Below are 21,859 nucleotides of genomic sequence, written 5' to 3'. Positions count from 1 at the left end.
CACTGATCAGTTTCCAGTTAAAACTGTGTGTGGTGAAGTAAAACTAGACTGGAATGTTGACGATTCCAGTCTAATTTTTTATCCTTTTAGATATGAGTTGAAGTTGTTTGCCTTGCAACATGCCAGTATGACAGCATTTTTTATGGACTGGTGGTACATAAATAGCTGAAGTGATTTGTTTTCAAACAAGAACATCAAAACTGAAACGATGTCTAATCAAAAGAAACGACAGATAACCAGCATTCATCTGTTAAACCTATTATGTTTATATAATATAAGAATTATATTCTCCAGCAGAACCATGCAGTGGTCCCCAATAGTGTCAGAAATGTATGGCTGTGGATTAAAACAAATCTGTAATTCATAAAAGCAAAGCATTTGCTTTGCTTTTACCGATGCAACCGATGCATTTCGGTTGTTACAAGGTTGGAGTTGTAGTTACAAAACATTTCCGGTAGGTGGTGGTATTGCTACATTTTACACCCGCAGAGACCGGAGAGAAAAGAAGTCTGTGACGCTTTCGACGTCAAAATGTCTTACATGAACCACTTAGCTTAGAAGCTAGCAGCTCAGCTTTGCTTTTTGTTTTCGTTTAGTTTTGCGTTTCTTTCGTTTGGAAACCCGGGTTTTGTACTAAATGGCGGCCAGAAGGTTATCATGAAGCTGCGGGTTCAGAATGACAGGTGAGCTGGAGCTTTATGAACTGATGGGAAACAGCTGTTAGCTACTAACAGCTAGCTGTGGTGAGGAAAGTGTTAGCTGTGTTATCTGTCGAGCTGCTAAAGTGGATAGTATCTGAATTAGTTTCTAGCGTTAATAGAAATCACTCCTGAAAACATTATTTGGGTATTTGCTGGTCACTTTGTTAATCAGTCTTATTAAATATGGCGAGACAGTTGAGTAAATAAGTAAAAAATATAAATAAATACTGACTTACATAATTTTCTGCTGCAGAACCATGAACATCACACACTGTCTGACAGGTCTGTTTTCCTTCTAGGCGTGATTCCAAAAGAGCACTGAAACTGAGGGAGTCTCCTGCTGTAATGCAGCCTAATCCAAGTGAACGGGGTGTTCTTGCAGGAAACGGTTTATCCTTAAATCTACAACCAGAGCTTCTCACTGGGACACCATTTACTGCTACTGCTGCTGCTGCTGCTTCCAACGCTGACAGCAGCGAGGTCAGGGTATCCATGACCGGGGCTTCTGGAGACTCAAATGGAGGCGCATCGTCCAGGAGGTCCAGGGTCAACTCCCATACGCACTCGCACGCCCACCCCCACTCACACGGACACAGTCGGGGGCAGCTCCACTCTAACTCAGAGCCTGAGCTTGACCCACCCGACCCTGACGGGGACTCTGGCGAGCCCAGTGCCTCGCTGACTGAGCTTCGCTGCTTGTTCCGTTGGATCCAAAAAAGTCTTCCCTTCCTCGTCATACTGTGCGCTAAGCTGGTCATACAGCATGTTCTGGGTGAGGACGAGTTGGGATAACAATATTAGTGTAAATTGTGAGCACAGGTCAACCGGTACGCTTTCTCTTCTTCTCCCAGGTTTAGCAGTTGGTGTGGGCCTCCTGACAACTTTTTTATATGTGAATAAAAACATTCAAACTCAAGTCTTTCTTCAGGTAAGCTCCAGTGTTAGTTTCCAAGCTCCAGAACGATACATTCATCAACGTTGCTTTCAAAATCCCAGAAAATGTTCCTCCTTTGCACACCTACAGGATCGTCACTCGAAGCTGCGCTGCATATGGCTGCTTGTCTTCCTCATCTCCTCCACGCTCCTGCTGTACTACACTTTTCTCTCAGAGACACTTTACTTCTCGTAAGGCTTACTCACTTGTTTCACATTTTCTTTTAAAATGTTTTTGGAAGAGACATTTGGTTAAAAACCGTGATATTCTCCCAAACATAGAACTAAAAGTATGGACCCGAGGTGCAAATTGTCCCTTTATGCTGTAAAACCTAAAGACTAACTTAAGAGGAGACACTCTGGTGAGCCCCCATCAGTATTGATCTGTATTATTTTTCAGATACATTATCCCTAAGAGGAGCAGCTGACTCAGTGGCTTGCCGAAGTATTCGTATTCTTTGAACTTTGTTCTGTATTTTATCGATAGCATGTGATAAACATAAAGTCAGTGGCACCCCCAGAAAATCTTCATAGACCAGGTGAAAAAAAAATCTCTCTTTATACATAACAGCATTGAAAAAAATAAATCTGATTAATTATGAAGAATTGATTATTGAAATAGTAATTTCAATAACTAATTTAGGGGCGCCACTGCATAAAGTAACGCATAACTGTGAGAAAAACGTTACAGGATTCTTTCCCGGATGGTACTTTTGCAAGCCTTTAGAAGTCCAAGTCTGAACTATAACAGCATTACGTTGTGTAACTCGAATATCAACTTCCTTCCAGCCTCATCTTCTTGAGTCCAACCATCGAGCCGCTGGGTTTCTGGGAGATCCTTTGGGCAGTCGGGATCACCAACTTCATTATAAAGTTCCTCTTTATGGGAATAAAGTGCCTTATCCTGCTGGTTCCGTCAGCACTCGTTACCTACAGAACCCAGGTATGACCGGCAGGTTTCTTCGATTGTAGTTTAAGAGAAGAAAAAGCTGATTCATGTTAAGCGGTTGTGTCTGAGGGGTTGTTCCGTGTACAGGGCCGGTGGCTGATGCTGACTGAGGAACTGGGTCAAGTGCACCAAGCTACAGCGCCTGTTCCACTGTGGTTCCGCTACCTGGTTAGCTACCAGGACTCTGATGGGGTCTCTGGGCTCACAACTGGGGTCCTGTTGGCTTTATTCTACCTCATACTGAAGGTGGGTCTCTAGATTTATGCTGCGTTATAGTGACTATTTTCCTCTCTCTAGTTTTTGATGTTGTAACCCTAAATAAAGATTTAAAAAGAAATTGAAGCAAAGTCTAGATTTCTGTTACATTGAACATTTCCCGTTTTTAGCTTTTGGGGTTGTACAACCAGCGGACATCTTTACTGAAAACTGTAAGGATATTTCTAGCAGGCGAGGTCAGTGCTAAACACCTTCTCTCTTCATCGAAGCGGTAACAACCACGGCTTCCAAACAGATGTGTGTGTGTGCGGCTCACACATATTTTTTTCATATTTTTAATGCTGCTCCAGCATACAGGCTCTGCAGCAACACGAGCTCAGTGCAGTGAGGCTGGAGACGTGTGTCCCATCTGCCAAGGAGAATACAGAGACCCTCGGGTTCTCATCTGCCAGGTAAAGGAAAACAACACAAGTTGGCTTAATGCAGACAGAATCAGTAGCTGCCAGGTCATTCAGATGTATAAAAACTAGAGATGCACCGATTCGATATTTATGTCTGGTCCTGATCTGAGTGATGTCATATTATATGTATTTTACATTAAATTTAAAATTCCTAATTCCACTTTCTGAAGAATTTGAAAGGTTTGTTCCAGGTATTTTTACATGTTTGACCAAGCTCGTGAAGCTATTGATGTATCTAAGTGTGCTGTGTTGGTGCAGAGTTATCAAATAAATGTCTAACTAATTTATTTCTGTGTTTAAAAAAAGGAAACGTTTTAAATCAATTCAGTGATAATGAACCTCAGATATCGGTATCTGTATCAGAAGTGAAAAAAGTGGATCGATGCATCCCTAACAAAAACTGGGTATTGTTTCGTTCTGCATCAGCAGAAATAGTTTTTAAATACTTTTTATGACTTGGATCACTCAATATTGGTGTATCAAATTATGATATAATATAAAATAGCATGAGAACTAATATCTCAATTAGATAGTTACTATTTATTTAAAGTTCTCAAAACCAAAACAATGCAAGAATCTGTTAGTAATCCGAAAACCAAATCATCACACATTTTAGTAAATGTTTTTTAATGCAGCAAAACGCATGGAGCAAGTTGCTGGAGTGCTGCAAATGTAGAAGTTGCTAACCTGCTTTTCTTCTTCTCCTGCGCAGCACGTATTCTGTGACAAGTGCATTGCTCTGTGGTTTAACCGGGAGAAGAGCTGCCCGCTCTGCCGCACCGTCATCACAGACAAGGTGTACAAGTGGAGGGACGGAGCGACTTCTCCTCACCTGCAGATTTATTGATTCACCAGGCACAGACCACCAAGTGTGTGCATGTGGGACAGGGGTATTAATTTTTCTATAATCCGGCTTTTTTTTCTCCTTTCCAAACCTTACCAGCGTTTGTTGAACACGCGTTATTCAGTGGACGAGGCTTCCTGAAGGTGGCGTGGTTTTCTACCCGTTCGTCTCTTCTTCCAGAGAAATCTGACGGGCATCATAAAGTATTTTTTTAAAATGTACTTTCAGTTTCCTTTTGAGTAGTAGTCACTTTTGTTTCACCTTTTATGGCAAAATAAACCTTCCAGGTGTCGGAATTGATTCTGCTGGAATAGTTTACGACACGGGATACTAAAAGAATCACATCAAGTATTTAAAACTCGGAACAAATACACAATTTTTTATTTTTTTTCCATCCAGCACTGGTGAACTGATAAATGTAAAACAAGGCAAACCTCTACTCTGGGCAAAGATCTTGGTGTGCTTTTTTTCATGTCTGATTTAAACTCCAACTTTTGAGATTGATTTTCACATAAATTATTTTTCTATGGGGGTGACTTCACTCTTTTTGTAAAGACCAAAGATTGGGCTCTATTTTATGTATTAAAATAACTTCACTTTTATTCATCAATTATCTGAATAAAGATTTACATTTGATTTTCTTTGTGCAAATTTGACGTGTCGATTTGTTGGAAGATTTCCGCTGATCCAACAGCTTTTGCTCCGTTTGCTGTAAAAATGTGACGTTCTGATGAAGCAAAAGTATTTAAGGCCACCAACACTCATCCAACCATGTTCAGTTCGGTTTATTTTTCCCCTCAAAATTGTTTTCCAATTTATTTGTACAGATTTCCACACTAAAAAAACGTGGAAAACTTTATTGCCGTCTCCCTCCACTGTGCATGCCAAGCAATCCATCGAGCCGTCAGGATTTACAAACCATTGCTTTAATTCTGATTCCGTTATGTACATGATACATGTTGCCATTCCTAGATTTGCTGACGAGATGTGGAAGGTGCTTTAGAGTCGTTCCAGTCAGAACGTCCCACACCAATGTTGGACAGCAAAGAAGTGCACATCTGTTAAGAGTGAAAGTTGGGGATCAATCCAAGCCTAATCCAGAAGCTAATCCCATTTACAGCTAACTGTACATCAATCATGTACACTGCAACTTAAAGGCACAATGCCACTCCCATTGGTTTATATCTGCAATAAAACAGTCTTAGAAAAAACTATTTTTTACTTTAAATATCCCTTATGGATGTAATAATGTTTCACAAAATAAATACTGCCAATATTAAATAAAAACCAGCTCCATCAGAGGTTAAAAGATGAGTTAAATGGAAAGAAAAATTACACTGTACATCATTACTGTGAGAAAAAGACCCCAACATTCTGTAGCTCTTAATACTACATTATAAATACGTCATTTTGCATAGAGTGCTTAATGCAGTGGAAGCAAAATGGCACTAGAAATAAATTAAAAATAAACTAAGAGGAGTGACTGATTGGAGTACAGGAATCTATATGAAATAAAGTCAGTTCAGTCAAACACTAATCTGTTGTTGCAGCCTTGATCACTGCTTACAAAAACATAAATGATGCAAATAATAAGAAAAATTTAAAAAAAAAAGTACAACAGTGTCAGTATGATAAAAAAAATATACATATAAAATATGGACAAAACATTCAATGTTGATAACTCGGTGATTCTTCAGTTGTTTTCCAAAATTTCCCAGAAACAACAGCAGCAGGCTAATTGGAACAGTGCGTTTGGCCCGTTTAGGAAATTCCCAAGTGTTCGGACTGCGAGAGACGGGGAATCTGCCACCCACCATGCGGTCAGTTTGATATAAGAAGGGGGTCAAATGGCTTAGCTCCACAGTTCGTACAACACAGCTTCCAAAAATAATTTTAAAAAATGAAATAAAAAAATTTCTCCCTTTAACACTGAAAACCTGTTTCTGCACAAAACAATGACACCGCACTGGATTACAGTCTCGGGAGTCATTACATGGAGGAAGTGGAGAAGATGAAGATGAAAATTTCTGGAACGTTTACATTCAAAACAAAGCCGCTTCTGCAGAAAAGCCCAGCGGCAAACATTCCAGTTACACGGCAAGAAGCAGCGCCAGCGTTTGCTCATGACTGGGAATGGAAATCTTCTTTGTATAGATGCTTTTTAAAATAATTTTTTTTTTTTACCATCAAGCACCTACCCACTCTGACCCAAAAACAACAGGGATTGATGATTGGTCCGTCTGATAGGTTTAACGACTAAATACGTGATCCCAAAGCATGTTTTTAAATCGCCTGAAAACGGCGTATTAAAGGAGAAATAAACTCTTTCTGTCCTAGAAAAAGAACATTGTAGGAAAAAACAGTGCAGATCCGCAGTTAAAAGAGCACCAGTAAAATCATATAATGCCGGCCGAGTTCAACCGAGACCACCGCCAGTGGAGAAGGCGCTGCTGGAAGAGCTGGTGATCTGCGTCAAAGTGGTCAGTCAAAAAGTTTCAGAAACGATCTAAAATGAAATAAAATAAAATAAAAAAGCAAAAAGGAGAGGAGTTCACAGATAAGCCGAGTGTCATAGGTTCATTCGCAGGTGCTCTGGCCGCCGGGAGTTCAAGGGGTACGCCTGCTTTTTGTAGGACCCCGCGTGGAGGCCGGAGGGATGCCTGATGGGAAGGGGAGCGGAGGTCTCTGTGGTGAAGCCGCTGCTCGTGTCCATTTGCTCCGGCGTGGAAACCTCCATGGGTTGGTCCATAGAGCTGCTGAGGGAGAGCAGGGCTGGCGCATCGGTCAGCGGGGGCCCGTGGGGCCAGCAGTCCCCTCTGGCGAACTTCACCGGACTGTGGAACCACAGAAGAAGTGACAAATGCTGGAGAATGTGGTGAAGGTGGTCAGTGTTAGCTTTGTGGATATCATTAAGCCAGCGCCACAGTTTTGGTATCGGTTTCACAAATCAGGAAATGCTTTCTCTTTCAACACATCAGCATCAAAATATTATCAGTAGCGGGATTTTCAAACAACCAAAATGGCCTATTTAAAAAAAAACAACAACAAAACAAAACACAAAGACTTGCCGAACTGGTAACATCAGATCTTGATAACTGAATCAAAGCTTTATTTCTCATTAAAACGACTTTTTTTTTCTTCATAATATTGACTTTATTCTCATAATTTAAAAAGTAAATAAATTCTTAGTCTGGCCTTACTACTTTGTTGTAGAAACACATTGTTACTGGCATAATTAGCATACAAACAATCTGATGCAGATAGCAGATGCTTTCAATAAAAGAATAAAAGCCTACAATGAAGGAAACGCTGCGAGGTTGTAAGCTCCGCCCCCTTTAGTTCTGCTATCTCAACAGTCTGCTCTGAAAGCACAAAGGACCTGAGACTCTGATGGATAAAGCTGGATGATGAGAAAGGGCAAAGTGATTCATACTGAGTTTTGCACAGCTACGATCCGAATGGGACAATTGACTGGTTACGTGATGATCGAAGTTCAGCAACAGTTCTTTAACAGAAAACAGAATCAGCTAATTGAGCAACTTTAGAAAAGCCAATGATTGGAAATCGGAGTATCTACAGACTCAGAGCAAACGTATTACTTAACTATGCTCTGACCACAGCTGCAGCAAGGCCCAGCGAGCTACATTTACACAGTCAGCAAATGAGTCATCAACGAGGGGGAGACTTGTTTTGGAAAAACTTGTCAAAGACCGAGGTGATTCAACAAAACCCAAGACAAAAACAGCACAGTTACCTCACAGGTGTCCTTGGGCTTCCAGGGAACTTCCGTGGGGAGCGGACCTTTGGCTCGAAGGAGAATTTCTCCTTAAGGTTCTCAAGCACAGACGGAGCTACGTACGTGAAACCCTGCAGCAGAGGAGAGGGACAACAAACAAGAGAGACATCTGAGTCCCACCTCTTCAAAGACCAGATTTCCAAAAACAACCCACAGCTGATGATGAGCAATGAAACTGAGTAAACCATAACATGCAATGTGGTGGAAGAGGGCGAGAAGCTTCCAGGAAAACTCGGGAGGGAAGGCGGGGGTGTCTGTCTGTGTGTGTAAAACACATGGGAGGCATTAACCGGTTCTCGTAAGACAATGATCGGTGAAAAAGAAACAGGAGAGACATTACGGACAAAACTGCTCGTTTTCTTTTCTACGTTTACTTGCAGAATAAATGCAAACCAAATCGCAGACAGTTTGGGATTTATACTTGAAATCAGGGACATTAAGTTTAAGATTTAGGAAGGAAACAAGAATTTTTGTCAACAGCATCCAGCAGATCTCCTTGTATGATGGTGCCTTCAGGGAGCTGAAAGGGTCAGGAGGCATCGTGTTGGATTTGTTTCTTCTGCTGTAGTCCTCGCCAAAGACGATGACTACATGGCTTATACATCAATAAAGTATAAGCCATTCGACACTTAAGTGGCAATAATGTTTTTTGGGTTGTTTTTTTTTTGTTGCTAGAGATCCACCAAGAAGGTTACTGTTGACATGAGTCAGACAGTTTAAAGCTTGATCTGTCCTGACAGAAGAACCAATCGGTCTTATTCCTACATGTTATAATAGCTGTGTGATTTTGTGTGGAGGAAACCATTTCTCTGCCCAAGTGCAGTTTTGTGGTCGATGGATGATCTTTAAAAATCTTGACCTACTGATTCAGATTATTTTTGTCTTAAAAACTTGCTAAATATATAAGTTAACAAGTTGGCAACAGTGGGGTGACCACAGCGTCTCTGCGGGTCATACGGGACTTTACAAGACCCGTATAATTGGACTTTAAGACTTGTACCTCAACAGAAATGAACAAACATTGTCTATCTAGCCAACTCGTGATAGATGCAAAAGAAAAAGCTAGTTAGCTAGCACAGGTGTGCTAGCAAACACAGCGAAGATGCCTGAGTGTGACTTAAACTTTTTGCCTGACAGAAAAGTCCTGAGAAAAAAAACAAAACAAAGCAGAATATTCAGTTTTAAAAAGTCATGCCCAGACAAAATTTAAGAAAACAATTCTGTTCATGAACACTGCAAAAACAATTTAAGGTCAACTAACGTTTTAAAATGAAGTTAAGACATTTCAAAGCCTTAACTTTTGCTACATGGATATAAGACTTTAAGGATGTGAAGACACTCAGGGCTATTGTTAACCGCGCACATCCAGAAGTCAGAGGTTGTGCTGGTCTGTCAGTTCTCTCTCTCAGCAAAGAATATCAGCTTCATATGCAACAGAGATTGGCTGATCACCGTTCTCCCAAACTTAAGGAAAATTGGGGCCGATTTATCAGTGCACCCCTACCACAGGTTGTACCACGGAGTATTGGAGCCAGGCCACAAAGATTTTAGTTTAATTACAAGAATATAGTCATAATAATAGCAGAATAAATACGCAATTTTACCAGAAGAACATCTTAAAATAATAAAAAAAGTCACTTTAATGAGAAAAAAGTTCAGGTAATTATTTTTTGGGGTGTATGATTTTTTTGAGTTACCACTCCATCCTCTGAATATTACGACTATATCCTGGTAATATAGTCGTTATAATATAGTTATATAAATTAATTAAATTAATTAAATTAATTAATTTAATTAATACGCGACTTTATTTGCGTATTAATACGACTGTATTCTAGTAACATTATGATTTTATTCTCATAAAATAAATCTGAGCATGGCCCAAATATTCCATCATAGAGTTGACCTGAATTCAAAGTCCACATAAATAGAAGCTGTAAAATACGTTTGTCAAACAAAATGGCGGCCCTCTGCGTGCTAAGATCACTCTGAGCTAAAAAATATTTTTTAAAAAGAGCAAAAATAAGACCTATTTATCACCCAGCACTTCTCTAACCAAGACGGTGTGCCGCTCCGTCTGGCACTTCGAACTCACCAGGAAGACTTGATTAGCGCTTTCGCTGAGCGTGGAGTCGTCGGGGCTGTCCACTGGAGTCTGGCTGGTGAACTTGGAGTCAAACTGGCTGACATCGTCAGCTGATTGCTGCCAGGAGAAGCCAAACTGTTAATCACCGCGCAGTTAAAAGGGGTCATCATTGATTTCTACGACACAAGCCTGTCACAAAACTGGGATATTATTTGTAGAAATGTCTGTAAAGCTTCTACTAGCAAAACTGTTAGCAGTAAAATGGAGAGGAAATTTAAAAAAAGACTCACCAGAAATGGTTTAAAGGGAGGTTCTACTTTGCGAGCGAGGAGATCGTCCCAGTTTATAAACCGGAAGAACGGGTCAGCCTGGAAGGAAACGTCATTTCTCCCTTCAGATACACCACAGGCGAAGTGTTTCAACCTTCAGGATGCAGATGGATGTGTTTACCTGGACCTCAGCAGAGTCACCGGATCCACCGCCGAGTCGTGTTGAGGCATTTCGTCTCAGCAGCTGGGAAGAAAACAGGTTGGAGAGGGGATTTCCCAGCTTCGTTAGACATTTTTACGTTTTTATTTCCACAGTTTTCCCGGAATGAAACTCCCCTCTTCCCCCCCCACCCCTATCATTGATAAATTTGCCAGGTGTCAATAATCAAATACAGTCTTTTTCAGACCTGTGGTAGAGTTTCATCCCCACCAGGTTGAAGCATTCTGGTTGGGATGAAACGATTAATCACGATTAATCCGTTTAATCGTGATTAATCTGTTGTTGAAATAATTGTCAAGTAATTTAATAATCAATTAATCGTTAACTCGAGTATACAGAGTCAAAAACGACAATTCAAAGCAGAAAGCAAAAACTGTACAAAAATAAATATATTTTGCTTTTTAAAATATAAACACCTTTGTTTTGCCTTCACTCAGATCAGATTTACTAAAGGAATATTGTGTTGTTGCATTTTAGGCAATGAATTGTTTATTTTCTTACGTAGAAAACTAATTTAATTATTTATTTGCATCTTCTCATGTATTTCTAACATTGTATAAAAAAAGTCTCCAATGGTCAAATAAAAATAATCTGTGGAATTTTTTTTTATCCGATTAATCGACAAAATAACCAATAGATTAACCTATTGCTAAGATAATCATCAGTTCTAGCGAGGCATTGAGCAGCTCACCTTTTTCAGGAGTTCCCTGGCTTCGTATGTGAGGTAAGGTGGAAGGCTGAGTTTGCATTTCAGGATTTTGTCAATCGTCTTCTTCCTATTTTCACCTGTAAACGGAGGCTGACAGAGAAAGGTTGGTCAGAAACTAATCTTTTCTTCTTGGATTTGTTACTTCAAGAGTTGAGCAATGAAAAACAAACAAAAATAAATAAATAAAGGAGATCGGTACAGACTTACTGCTCCAGTCAGCATGTCATACATGAGCGCTCCGAGACTCCACCAGTCCACTGCGCGGTTGTGCCCGCTCCTCATGAGGATCTCCGGAGCCCTGAGGAAGGAAGGACATCGTTCACACGCCTCAACATCTGCAGCTCAAATTAATCCACAGGGACTGCAGGACAGCAGACTACCGTACATGTACTCGATGGTTCCACAGAAAGTGTGGGTGTACGTTCCGTCGTGGATGGACTCTTTGCACAGACCGAAGTCTGTCAGCTTCACATGTCCTGCAAAGCAGAAGAAGACTTGCTTCAGAAGCCACCTAGACGTCAGGTGATCAATAAATCGTTAAAGTACGGAGGCCTGTGAGTTTGGTGCACTCACAACTGATTCGAATCAGGTTCCTCACGTGATACAAATATCAACGTCAGATGTAAGAATGCGCACGGCCATGGTCAAAAGGTTTTGGCAGAGATGCAAATGCCGGGTTTTGCTAACTTGCGCCAGGAGCTTTTATGGGGATAACGCACAATGTTTTCAATCTGATAGCAAACCGGACCAGATGTGTTTTGGGATCATGGTTTTCCTCTGAAGAAACACACGCACCAAATGTAAACTCTGAAAATTTAGGACACCAGGCTTCCATTTTGCCGTGAACAAGACTTTGGGATCTTCTCTAAACGAGAGGGGATGTTGTTGCCACCAGCGCAGAGCTTACGCAAAGCTGGCAGCAGGTGGAGATGAGCGCAACTTTCGACAAGAAAACAATTCTGTTCACGAACACTGAAAAAACATTCAATCTTACCACGTATTTTTGCCTGGTTTCGAGTGCAAATATCTTAGTACCCTTGAAATAAGACAAAACTAACTTTTCAGCAAGATATAAGAACTTATTTTAGGTCAATAATTCTCAAATATTGATTTTTTTAAAAACTACTACTTCCACTGGCTGAGCGTTTTCCATTTATAATTTTTTCCATTTTTTATAAGTGAAAAAAATCGGCCAAATTTAATCATATTGGTTTTTTTTGTTTATTGTTTTTAAGACAACAGTTGTATCTTTAAACATTGTCAATGTCTTCCAGTAACATAATTATGCAGGAATATTTTCACATTTCCTGTTTAATATTTTTCATAGAAAAACACGACAAGTGGGCTTAGCAGATTTTCCGGGCAAAACTCGGCATCGTAATAAAACCTGAAGTCCATATCACCCACGGCAACTAACACGGCATTGTTAAGTCACAATCAGTGACCAGAAGTTGGTATCCAACATGTCGGCTTCTACTCCAAAAGTTTGCACTTTGATAAATATTTCCATGCTTCTAATTTCAAACCCCGTAAAAGGTCTTCAGCACAACGTACAGATGTTTTAAAAGTGTGTGAACGTGATTGCACTCCTCAGTCTAGGGAGCTGTCTGTACCGTTGTTGTTGAGCATAATGTTCTCAGGCTTCAGGTCTCTATAGATGATCCCTTTCTGGTGCAGATGACCCAACGCCATGGAGATCTCCGCCAGATAGAAACTGTCAATGGCAAAAACACTTTAGCAACGGCGGAAACCCGTAATTTTAGCAAATGGTTACAAAAACAGTTGGCAAAAATTAGGGGAGTGCCAAAATCCCTTAGCTGATTTTCTACATCAAACGTGAAAATACCTTTCAAATGATTTCTTTTGGTCTGACTTTTTAAAATCACAAAAACCTGGATTTTTAACAGGACTGTGGAGACTTTTGCATGTTCCCCCCCTCTAATTAATGTGTTTTCAGTGTCTGCAGCTGGAGATTTTTCTCACCACGCCGTGTCTTCCATGAAGATCCCCTCTCTTTCTAGCTGCATAAAGAGCTCTCCACCTGCAGTCACCACAATCTGTTTCAAGATCTGTTACACAAATAAACTTACCCAATGTTTGATAAGTACGTTATGCCCCGTATTTATAGAAACCATGGCAGAACATGAGCTATAATCCGCCGTGCTTACCGCTCAGATACTCCAGGATCAGGTAGAGCTTTCCTCCAGTCTGGAAGGCATAGATGAGGTCCACGATGAAGGGATGCTTCACCTCCTCCAAAATGTTCCTCTCTGCTTTGGTGTGTGCTGTGTCTTTTGCATTACGCACAATCATGGCCTGGGAAGGAAGAGAAACAAGAGCTGCGCTGCTCAAGAGTTCGACTATGCACGGAATAATAACCCACTGATTGTTCCCCGCTGAGTATATTTGCTTTGCGCGTGCAGATTAGAGGTTGCCTCTGACGTATGAGAGGAAACTAGAGAAAGTAGATCCACTGACCTTCTTTAGAACTTTCATGGCAAAGATTTTCCCAGAGGCAGCGCCTGTCACTTTGCGAACCTGGAAGACCTGAAAAAAAAAATTATAATTCAAAAGCGATAAGAATCAGTCAGTCTGAAGCTGAAAACACACCAGCAATGCAGCACTATGAGCTCACCACTGTGCGAAGGCTTTAAAATGGTTTTCTATTCTAATATACTGTTATGTAGGACACTATCTAAATGTCAAATCTCTTTAGCTTCAACTAAAAAACGCAAAACAACAACATGTTTACACTAGGGACAGATAATAATAAACCGAGACAATAGTAATAATAAGGATAATAATAAAATAAAAAGGTGAAAAACATAAAACAACTTACTAAAAAGACATAGAAAACAGAAAACAAAACATTCATCATGTCAAAAGCCATTTATCAATAAACAATCATGTCGTTATTTTGAGACCATTTTCAAGTAAGACATTGATAATAGCATGATAATGCAAATTTGCACTTTTAAGTACCAATAAACTTTCATTTTGTAAAGAACATTTAACTCTGAAACTGGAAGATATCTTAAATATCCAAAACAACAACCAAAAACAATAAACAGTATCAAAAACCACACACAACTGGAACCGTAAATAAAATGGATTACGTCTCTACAAACAAAATTTCCCTTGAAAAGAAACATACGTCATAACAGTGCTCACTTTAATCTATCGTGATTATTCTTGGCAGCAGGCTTAACTAACGTTTCAAAGACCTGCAGGAGCTGATTTACGTCAGCAGGTGGCAGAGTTGCACCATTTGGAATGACAACATCAAATGCAAACCAAATTACTTGTCAAATTAAAATCACACCATAGAACAGGAAAGCATTAATATCAAACAGAGCTACATGATTTTGGAGAAAACTGGAGAAAACTGGAACTGCAGCGTCATGCGTGGAGCGAGCAGGAATAAAATCGAGTGGATTCATGCAAGTTCTGCTCTTTGAAGGAACATAATGGAGTGTCACAGAAGTTACTGCTGCGGCGCGTGTTGTGCGGCGGTGTTTCGCCCTTGAGGCATTTCCACCAGATTCACCACAATTATTTTAAAACACAACCAGCAATTACATACCAGGTATTTCTAGGACCTGCCAGCTGTAAACAATGTTTCCTGAAGACGTAATAGCTATGGCTGATGTGAGCTGCGGTTAATCATGAGCCATGTCCCAGTAATAAACTATGCAGTCATCGCAACGAGAACACAGGTAGTTTATTTAATGCATCTGGCTGGTATTTGCGCTCGCTGTGAGGGCCGACCGGAGCAGGGGGTGGAGGACGACAATAACAACAACAACAACAACAGCAGCAGCAACGTTTCCAGCCACTGCAATAAGTTTAAGTTCATTTACCAGAAGTAGACACGACGATTAGATAATAATCCGAGGTTAGAGCGTAATTAGACATATTCCAGACAAACTGGGGGGATTTCCACTTGAAATGACGTCGGAATCTGCTGTTAAGCAGAACGATTCATCGAAGTCAGCAACAAGTAACTGCTCTGACTTTCACGTTTTTTCCACTTCCTGTGATGATTAAGACCCATCCCTGCTATTACAAAAATAAACCAATGAGGACACGGCTCACCGCTTCCAGGACTGGCGTAGCAACAGGGCGCCGTCGCTACGCCAAAAGCATTTACAGCAGCAGAGGAGCCTTCCAGTAACTTCCATATATATATTCCTGCTGCTTCAACTTTCTCACACGTTCTGTTACAACCGCAAGATATTCTGTGATGTTCAACAACAAAAAAAGAGCACATGAATGTGCAATGTAATTTTATTTTATTTTTTTTCACCAAAATTATCTGAAATGTGTGGCAGCACTCGGTTTCTGTGCTCCACATATCTGGACTTCCAGAAAACTGCAAGCCTGCTGAAACATTGACGTTCTTTAAGTCAAGTCTAAAAATAACCCCACCAGTTTAGAACTGTCTTTGATTCATAACAACTGGATTTGCTGATGACATTTGACAAAATGTATTATTCACTGCTTGTTTCATAATCGGTTAATGTACGTTTTTAATGGAGTAAAGCACTTTAAACTGCCTTGTTGCAGAAATTATATTATACAAAAAAAAAAAACACAAGTTGAAATGTTTGCAGATTATTCTAAACAAATAGAAAAAAATACCTCAGTTCTGGACTTCGACTGGTCCATTCTATTTAAACCAATTAACTGTAGCTGTAGTTGCATGATTACGGTTATTAACATGGTGAGAGGATATTCTCCGCTGCAATCAAAGGTCTTCTGCAGCATCTATTACTTTTCTTCCAGTTGTCCTGTCCTGCTCAAACCACTCAAAAGTACCCCCACAGCATGATGCTGCCACCACCATGTTTTCTGAAGTAGGGATGGTGTTTTTTATGGCGAGATGTGAGTAAATGGGCCTAAAAACAAATTTAAATTCAGAATTTGCAAAAAAAATAAATAAAAACAAGTTCGTGGTTTTAACATGACAAAATGTGTAAGAATTCAGAAGCTATTCATACTTTTGGAACGTAATGAATATGAGATCTGATGGTTCAGGGTCCAAACATTTTGTTTTTTCTTTTAACCACAAACACAAATATTGACGTAGTGGAACTGCAGAGTTGATAAACAACAATGACAATGTAAAACTGTGCTGACATTTCCTGTAACAAACCCCTTTGGTGTAAAAATCCCCCACCGACTGGGATCACTCTGGACTACTGTCGTGTTCTCTATTTCAGCAAAAGCTTGAAAATGAGAGGAAAACTACCGAACCTCACTGTGATCGACTCAAAAATGTAAAATGAAAAGTAATCCATCAAAAGGAAAAGGTCGAGGGAGAGCAGAAAATATGAAGCCTCACCTTTCCATAGCCACCTTTTCCCAAAACCTTCAGCAGCTCAAAGCATTCCGGTCCAATCTGCTCCGTTCCCTTGTTTACGCTGTTCTCTGAGATCTCAAACTTTTCACACCCGTCCATGTTGCTGGAAAACAAAAATTGAAAACAAGTTACCAGGCAGTACTTACAAAGAATTAAACATGAGCAAAACCTTACTAATTTGCAAAAAAAAAAAAAAAAAAAAGAAATACAAAAACAAAAGCTGACTAAATGAGGTGAGTGGGTACAGCTAAAATTTTCACTCCCACACATTTTTCTTATTTTTGTTTTGGAGTGAAACAAAATGACTTGTGTTTGTGTGTGTTTTCTTTTGCTTAACCAGAACCGTTGCTAGCCTACTGAAAGGTCTGAAAAGCATTTCAAGACACGGTAACAATATTAAAGCATTAAACTGCTGATCAGTCTGTTAAAGTAAGAATGGTTAATGTTCCTCGCTGCTTTATTCAGACATGTCTGTAAAAAGTACCAGAAAACACCAAGAACTGCAAAAAAAAAAGTAACTTTTTAAAAAAAAAATTCTTGACCTTATTAAACAGTTGGTGTTTAATTAGGATGTTTTAATAGTCGTGAAAGGAACAGCTTTACTACTTTTAACTCATAAAAGCCAGCAACGTTTTCTTCTCTGAAGGATAATTTGTGTAAGCATTCCTGCTGCTTGATGAGATGAGGAGATGAAGCCCAGTGGAAAACGGAACAGCTTCAACATGCGTTTCTAGAAAGCATATATCAGCACTGGGGATGCAAACAATTAATCGACTTACAATTAACTGTCAATTAATGGTTTACGAGATTAAAATTAGTTCCAATCAAACTAATAACGTCCGATTAGACGTTCTTTTAGTGTTGTAGTTTGGCCGCCATCCAGCAGAGGGCGCCGCTGGTCATCCTTGAGCGAAGCCAGAATTAAAGATGGTGGCCTTACCAGAACGGTAAAGAGAAACGGCCCAGAGTTCGGGGTGGAATGAAAAATGCACTTTATCCGATTCTGTTTTGAAATATTTTTAGATTTATTTAGATTTATTTCAAAACTAGATAAGTTCCTTAAGTTTCGCTTTAATGACGCTCATTCAGTCGTGCTGCATGACGGAGCAGCATCAACTTCTCAATCAAAAACGATTAATGTACCTCAAAGGCGATAAAGTCTTGGGTATTTAGTATTTCACATATTTCATCTAATATTTTTAGCTTCAGCAAACTTGTGACTTTCTGTGTTATATTTTATAAATACATGTAAGTTTAATCTTGTGAGAAAACCACAATTATGTATGTATTCAGTCAGTATTTGACACTAATGACATAAAAAATGGGTAGAATATGATTTACTTTTTTTTTTTTAATTTAGTGTTATAAAACTTTTTTCCCTTCATGTCAAAAAAAGACGATTGACCTTCTCGATTCAAGAGAAAGCTCAGGTTTTTAAGAAAATAGTCGCATATCAATTAATCGTTGAGTCAGTCAATTAGATTAATCAACTTTAGATTAACTCTTTAATCGATAACTTGCCTCCCTAGTACTGATATGTAATCAGTAATCATTTAACTTTTATTTACGCAGGTCAGTCTCACTGAGACACGGTTTCAGTGTTCTGAGCTAGGAGGAAATATGGAGAATTTAATATATCAGTGTGTTTCTGGGTAATATTTCAGGTAAAATTCTCTGAGAAGAACAGCGCATTATTTAGAGAGCCGTCTTCACAGTTTTGAATTGCTTTATGCTTTACAAAATAATAATAATAATAAAAAACGTGGCACAATTTTTTACTTTTTTTTTTCTTTCTTTTTACTCTATCGCATCCCACAATGCAACAGCCCATTCGCTGGGATCTTTCAGTTGACAGTGAGACAGCAGAAAACCAAAGAGTTTTCTTCAAAGGGCTTCCAAGACTGCATAAAAATTGCACCTCGAGAAGACATCTGGAGTAATCGGTGCAATATAAATAATCTGAATTGAATCCAACTCAATTTGATTCTATTAAACTGGAGCTTCAGGAGCTTCAGCTGCAGCTTAAACAACTATAAGACGCTTTCCATCAGGATTGTGCACAGATTATTACAGAAAACCACAAAGCTGAAGTTTTCCTGCTAGTTAATTATTCAATAACATGATCCAAGATGCGAAAGAACCCTCTGATGGTGTTTTAGCTGTTAATGTTACTGCTGGAAATGTCCCAGTCTTTCTCAGAGACATTTAGTGCATTCAGCCATTAGATGAACTTATAAAATAAAGTAATTTGAGCATATAATGATCAATATGAAAAATCATATTAATAAATTGAGCTTAACTCCACTGTATGGGAAGGTCAGTGTTAAAAGTGTAGCTGCTACTGCTGACCAAATCAGTCAGGTTGCAGTGAATCATTACTTACAATTCAAAGCTGCTGCACTGGTCCATGTATTCACCATGCTGGGTCTGAAAGCAAAAGCGACAACAAAACACAACAATGTAAACAAACATTAAAGCCAATATACATGCTAACTTGAAGCTAATGCAGAGTCATTTCCAAGCAAGTTAAAAAAACAAATTCGGTTCGTATTCATAACAAATAAAATCCATACATATTTAGTTACATTTAAAACAAAAACAAAAAGGGGGGTTTCTAACATGACGCTGAAGTAAAAAGTGGAAGGGAAACTAGCTAACACTGCAGAGATTTTGGACAGACATGTTAGCATAATGACATGCTGTTACTCAGTATAGTAATAATTAATTTCGCAAAATTATTTACAAAATAAACTATATTTCAAGGTAAATAGGTTTGAACTTTATCTAACGCCCATTTACATGGTAATACACGTAGCGGTGTCAGACACTAATATAAAGCATCAAAGCGCATGTACCTCTATTGTCGGACAAGTATTCGTGTTTTATGAGTAACACTTATGTTGTTTTGCAATATCACGAATTTGAATTTCAGCTTACTTGATCTAGTATAAGCTCCATATTAATTATTTACTGAGAATTTATGTACAACTTTACTGTGTGCTTTACTGAGCTAAACTAACCGCAGGGTTCAGCTCAAATCTAGTGCCTACATTCAATATCGATAAAAACCTTAACCTTTCAGACACAGGAAGCGGTTCGAATATGCCTGTAATTCTGTCACAGCATTATGTTATAAAAGTTTAAACATAAGCGAAACTTAAGAGGCAAAGGCGAGTAATGAAATGTCCGATAATGGAAGCCGTGGAATTGAGATTAGCAGTACAGGCCGCAAAGCTGCCAAGTGCTAGTTAGTTAGCTAGCAAACGGCGGGCTCAGCAATAAACTCACCCCATCCTCAAGTTCGTCGTCAGAGACATTCTCATCCGGTTGATCCAAGTCTATGTCGAAAACCCCGGCCATGTCAGCGACACTCGAGTCAATGTTTAATCAGAGAAAAGCAGTCCCGCTCTCCCACCTCATGGGAGAGCCATCACCGCAACAACCGGCTACAGAGGAAAGCATGAAGCTAGCCGAAGCTAACCAAAACAACACATAGCGGCGGCGCGACGCTACTGTGCGCCGCGCCGATCAAAATTAATTGACTTCGCAAAAATGAAATTGAGCTACTGTTCTAACCTCATGTCAAAAAGTAATTATTCTGTCATAAACCAAAGTATACATGTATATTTTTAGGCATCCAATTAGGTGTTTTCATTTCAAAGTCGTAAACAATTAAACGTTTCATTATTTTTTTAACAGTGCTTAATAATATTTATTTATTTATTTATTTATTTATTTATTCTTAAAAGCATGAAGTTTATCATATCATATTGGTCCTACCAGGAGATGGCAGCAGCGAAAGATTTTTTTTTTATTTCTATTGCTTCCATTATTTTTATGCGCAAAATGCCTGGACATGTCTACAGCACTTTTTTCTTCAGCACCCTACATTACTGAGTAATGCAAATAACCCTTTTACATGCCAATGTGTCCCCGAACTTGCTTGAATTTCCGGAAAACCAATGTTGGTTGCTCCCTCTAGTGGTCAAGAGCTTTATTGGACATGTAAGAGTCCTTAAGAAACACAATCTTGAGACAGAGGAGATGCAGTTCAACCAAGTCTTTATTACAAATACAATATTCCAGTTTTAGTTTTTGCATGGAATTCTGTATTAGGCAACCAGATCAACCTGATTTAAATACATTGTTTAAAACATTTATAATTATTACATGTTACATATTGCTTGAGGAATCTCTATTAGAACAGCACCTGTTCTCAAAATACAAAGTAAACACAATATAAAATGTCCCTTTATCTTTATAGCTCAGAAACTAGAATTGTTTTTTCTCTGGAGGCTGAGAAATAAGCCCACCTGCTACTTTTAAGATAAATCTTTCATCCTAATATGTCAAAGGTCAAAGCTCAGTCCTAAATTGTGCTTGGTGAGTTTCTGGAACCAAAGAGTCTCTTAGTGTACTAGTTGAAGTTGAAGACATAAAAACAAAGAGAAACACTTGATTTGTAGTTTCCCATATTCTAAAACTATACAGTTAATGTCGCCCCCCCCCCCCTCCCCCTTCAGTTTCATGAAGAAGTCTTTCGATTGAACCTAAAAAACAAAATGGTTTCCAATGATGACAGAATTAACATGAAAACTGGTTAGGTGCATATATGACTGAAATCTCTAGCATCTGGCCTGCATCTGCTGCTTCTCTTCACTACACTTGATGTAATGTGGAGGCGGCAGACAACGCTGACTGATAAAGATTTGTTTACAAAGCAACTTATTTACACTTCATCTGACCTGATATCACAGTGAAAAAATAAAACAATTTTCATATGAAATCCCCTCCTTGTCCACAGTTTTGAATCTGGAAGGCCAGTTCTCACCGCAGCTTCTTTTACTGTGGGTTTGTGTGGTTAGGTAGAGAGGTGGGGGTTCACCTAAAGTTTTTTTTTTTTTCCTCCTGCCTGAGGAAAGCCCCCTACGTCCCCTGCTGGGCAGCTTCACTTTGACCACTGGCTTCAATCCCATCCACAGGGTTTGTTTTACTTCTGTTGCCTTGTGATAAAGACCAGCTCCGATGGATGACAAAATCTGTTTTCTGCGTGTGTTCTCGGTTCTGTTTATGCTGAGAAAAGCAGCAGACTAGACACCAGTAGACAGTGGAGGTTCCGTGTGATGACTTGAGGTCGGTTTTGTGTTGTTTTTATTCACTCTCCACCCCCCAATCATTCTGCATATCAACACACTGTTTTGTGTTCCTGTGCTCAGTATGAAGAGTCAGTCGCTTAGGGCTGATGACTGAAGGAGTCGGCGATTTCAGTTTACTTTTGTTTTATCTGAATGCATGTGTGGGCTGCAGGACTGG

The 21,859-nt window shown here is 39.4% G+C and overlaps 2 protein-coding genes across 2 annotated transcripts; one reads left to right on the top strand and one right to left on the bottom strand.

The window, feature by feature from the left end:
* The first annotated feature begins 496 nt into the window (after positions 1–496).
* Positions 497–4,740, top strand: rnft1 (ring finger protein, transmembrane 1). Its single transcript, XM_028031335.1, has 9 exons — positions 497–683; positions 1,001–1,473; positions 1,553–1,629; positions 1,726–1,826; positions 2,424–2,577; positions 2,671–2,829; positions 2,970–3,035; positions 3,150–3,251; positions 3,973–4,740. Exons 1-9 carry the CDS (start codon positions 658–660, stop codon positions 4,105–4,107), a joined length of 1,293 nt encoding a protein of 430 aa, XP_027887136.1. The 5' UTR covers positions 497–657; the 3' UTR covers positions 4,108–4,740.
* A 268-nt stretch (positions 4,741–5,008) lies between these two features.
* Positions 5,009–20,239, bottom strand: rps6kb1a (ribosomal protein S6 kinase b, polypeptide 1a). The gene is made up of 15 exons (XM_028031334.1): positions 19,835–20,239; positions 18,930–18,973; positions 16,529–16,649; positions 13,663–13,731; positions 13,353–13,500; positions 13,168–13,225; positions 12,798–12,898; positions 11,570–11,660; positions 11,392–11,482; positions 11,167–11,274; positions 10,437–10,499; positions 10,277–10,354; positions 9,996–10,103; positions 7,859–7,971; positions 5,009–6,938 (listed from the first exon to the last, which is right to left on the bottom strand). The coding sequence occupies exons 1-15, from the start codon at positions 19,904–19,906 to the stop codon at positions 6,674–6,676; spliced, it is 1,530 nt and encodes a 509-aa protein (XP_027887135.1). The 5' UTR covers positions 19,907–20,239; the 3' UTR covers positions 5,009–6,673.
* Between the last annotated feature and the right edge of the window lie 1,620 nt (positions 20,240–21,859).

This window comes from Xiphophorus couchianus, chromosome 11, assembly GCF_001444195.1.
Source record: "Xiphophorus couchianus chromosome 11, X_couchianus-1.0, whole genome shotgun sequence".
NCBI lineage: Eukaryota > Metazoa > Chordata > Actinopteri > Cyprinodontiformes > Poeciliidae > Xiphophorus > Xiphophorus couchianus.
The sequence above is the reverse complement of the archived record's forward strand: the minus strand, read 5'-3'. Positions and strand labels throughout refer to the sequence as shown.

Bases quoted from the DNA above. Each gene is read 5' to 3' on its own strand.
- rps6kb1a (XM_028031334.1), bottom strand. From the start codon at position 19,906: ATGGCCGGGGTTTTCGACATAGACTTGGATCAACCGGATGAGAATGTC. The intron at 11,483-11,569 runs GTACGGTAGTCT...TTCCTTCCTCAG, and splicing joins TGTGGAACCATCGAGTACAT to GGCTCCGGAGATCCTCATGA. The intron at 10,500-11,166 runs GTGAGCTGCTCA...TTTTCTTCCCAG, and splicing joins CCAGGGAACTCCTGAAAAAG to CTGCTGAGACGAAATGCCTC.
- rnft1 (XM_028031335.1), top strand. From the start codon at position 658: ATGAAGCTGCGGGTTCAGAATGACAG. The intron at 1,827-2,423 runs GTAAGGCTTACT...ACTTCCTTCCAG, and splicing joins TCAGAGACACTTTACTTCTC to CCTCATCTTCTTGAGTCCAA. The intron at 2,830-2,969 runs GTGGGTCTCTAG...TCCCGTTTTTAG, and splicing joins TATTCTACCTCATACTGAAG to CTTTTGGGGTTGTACAACCA.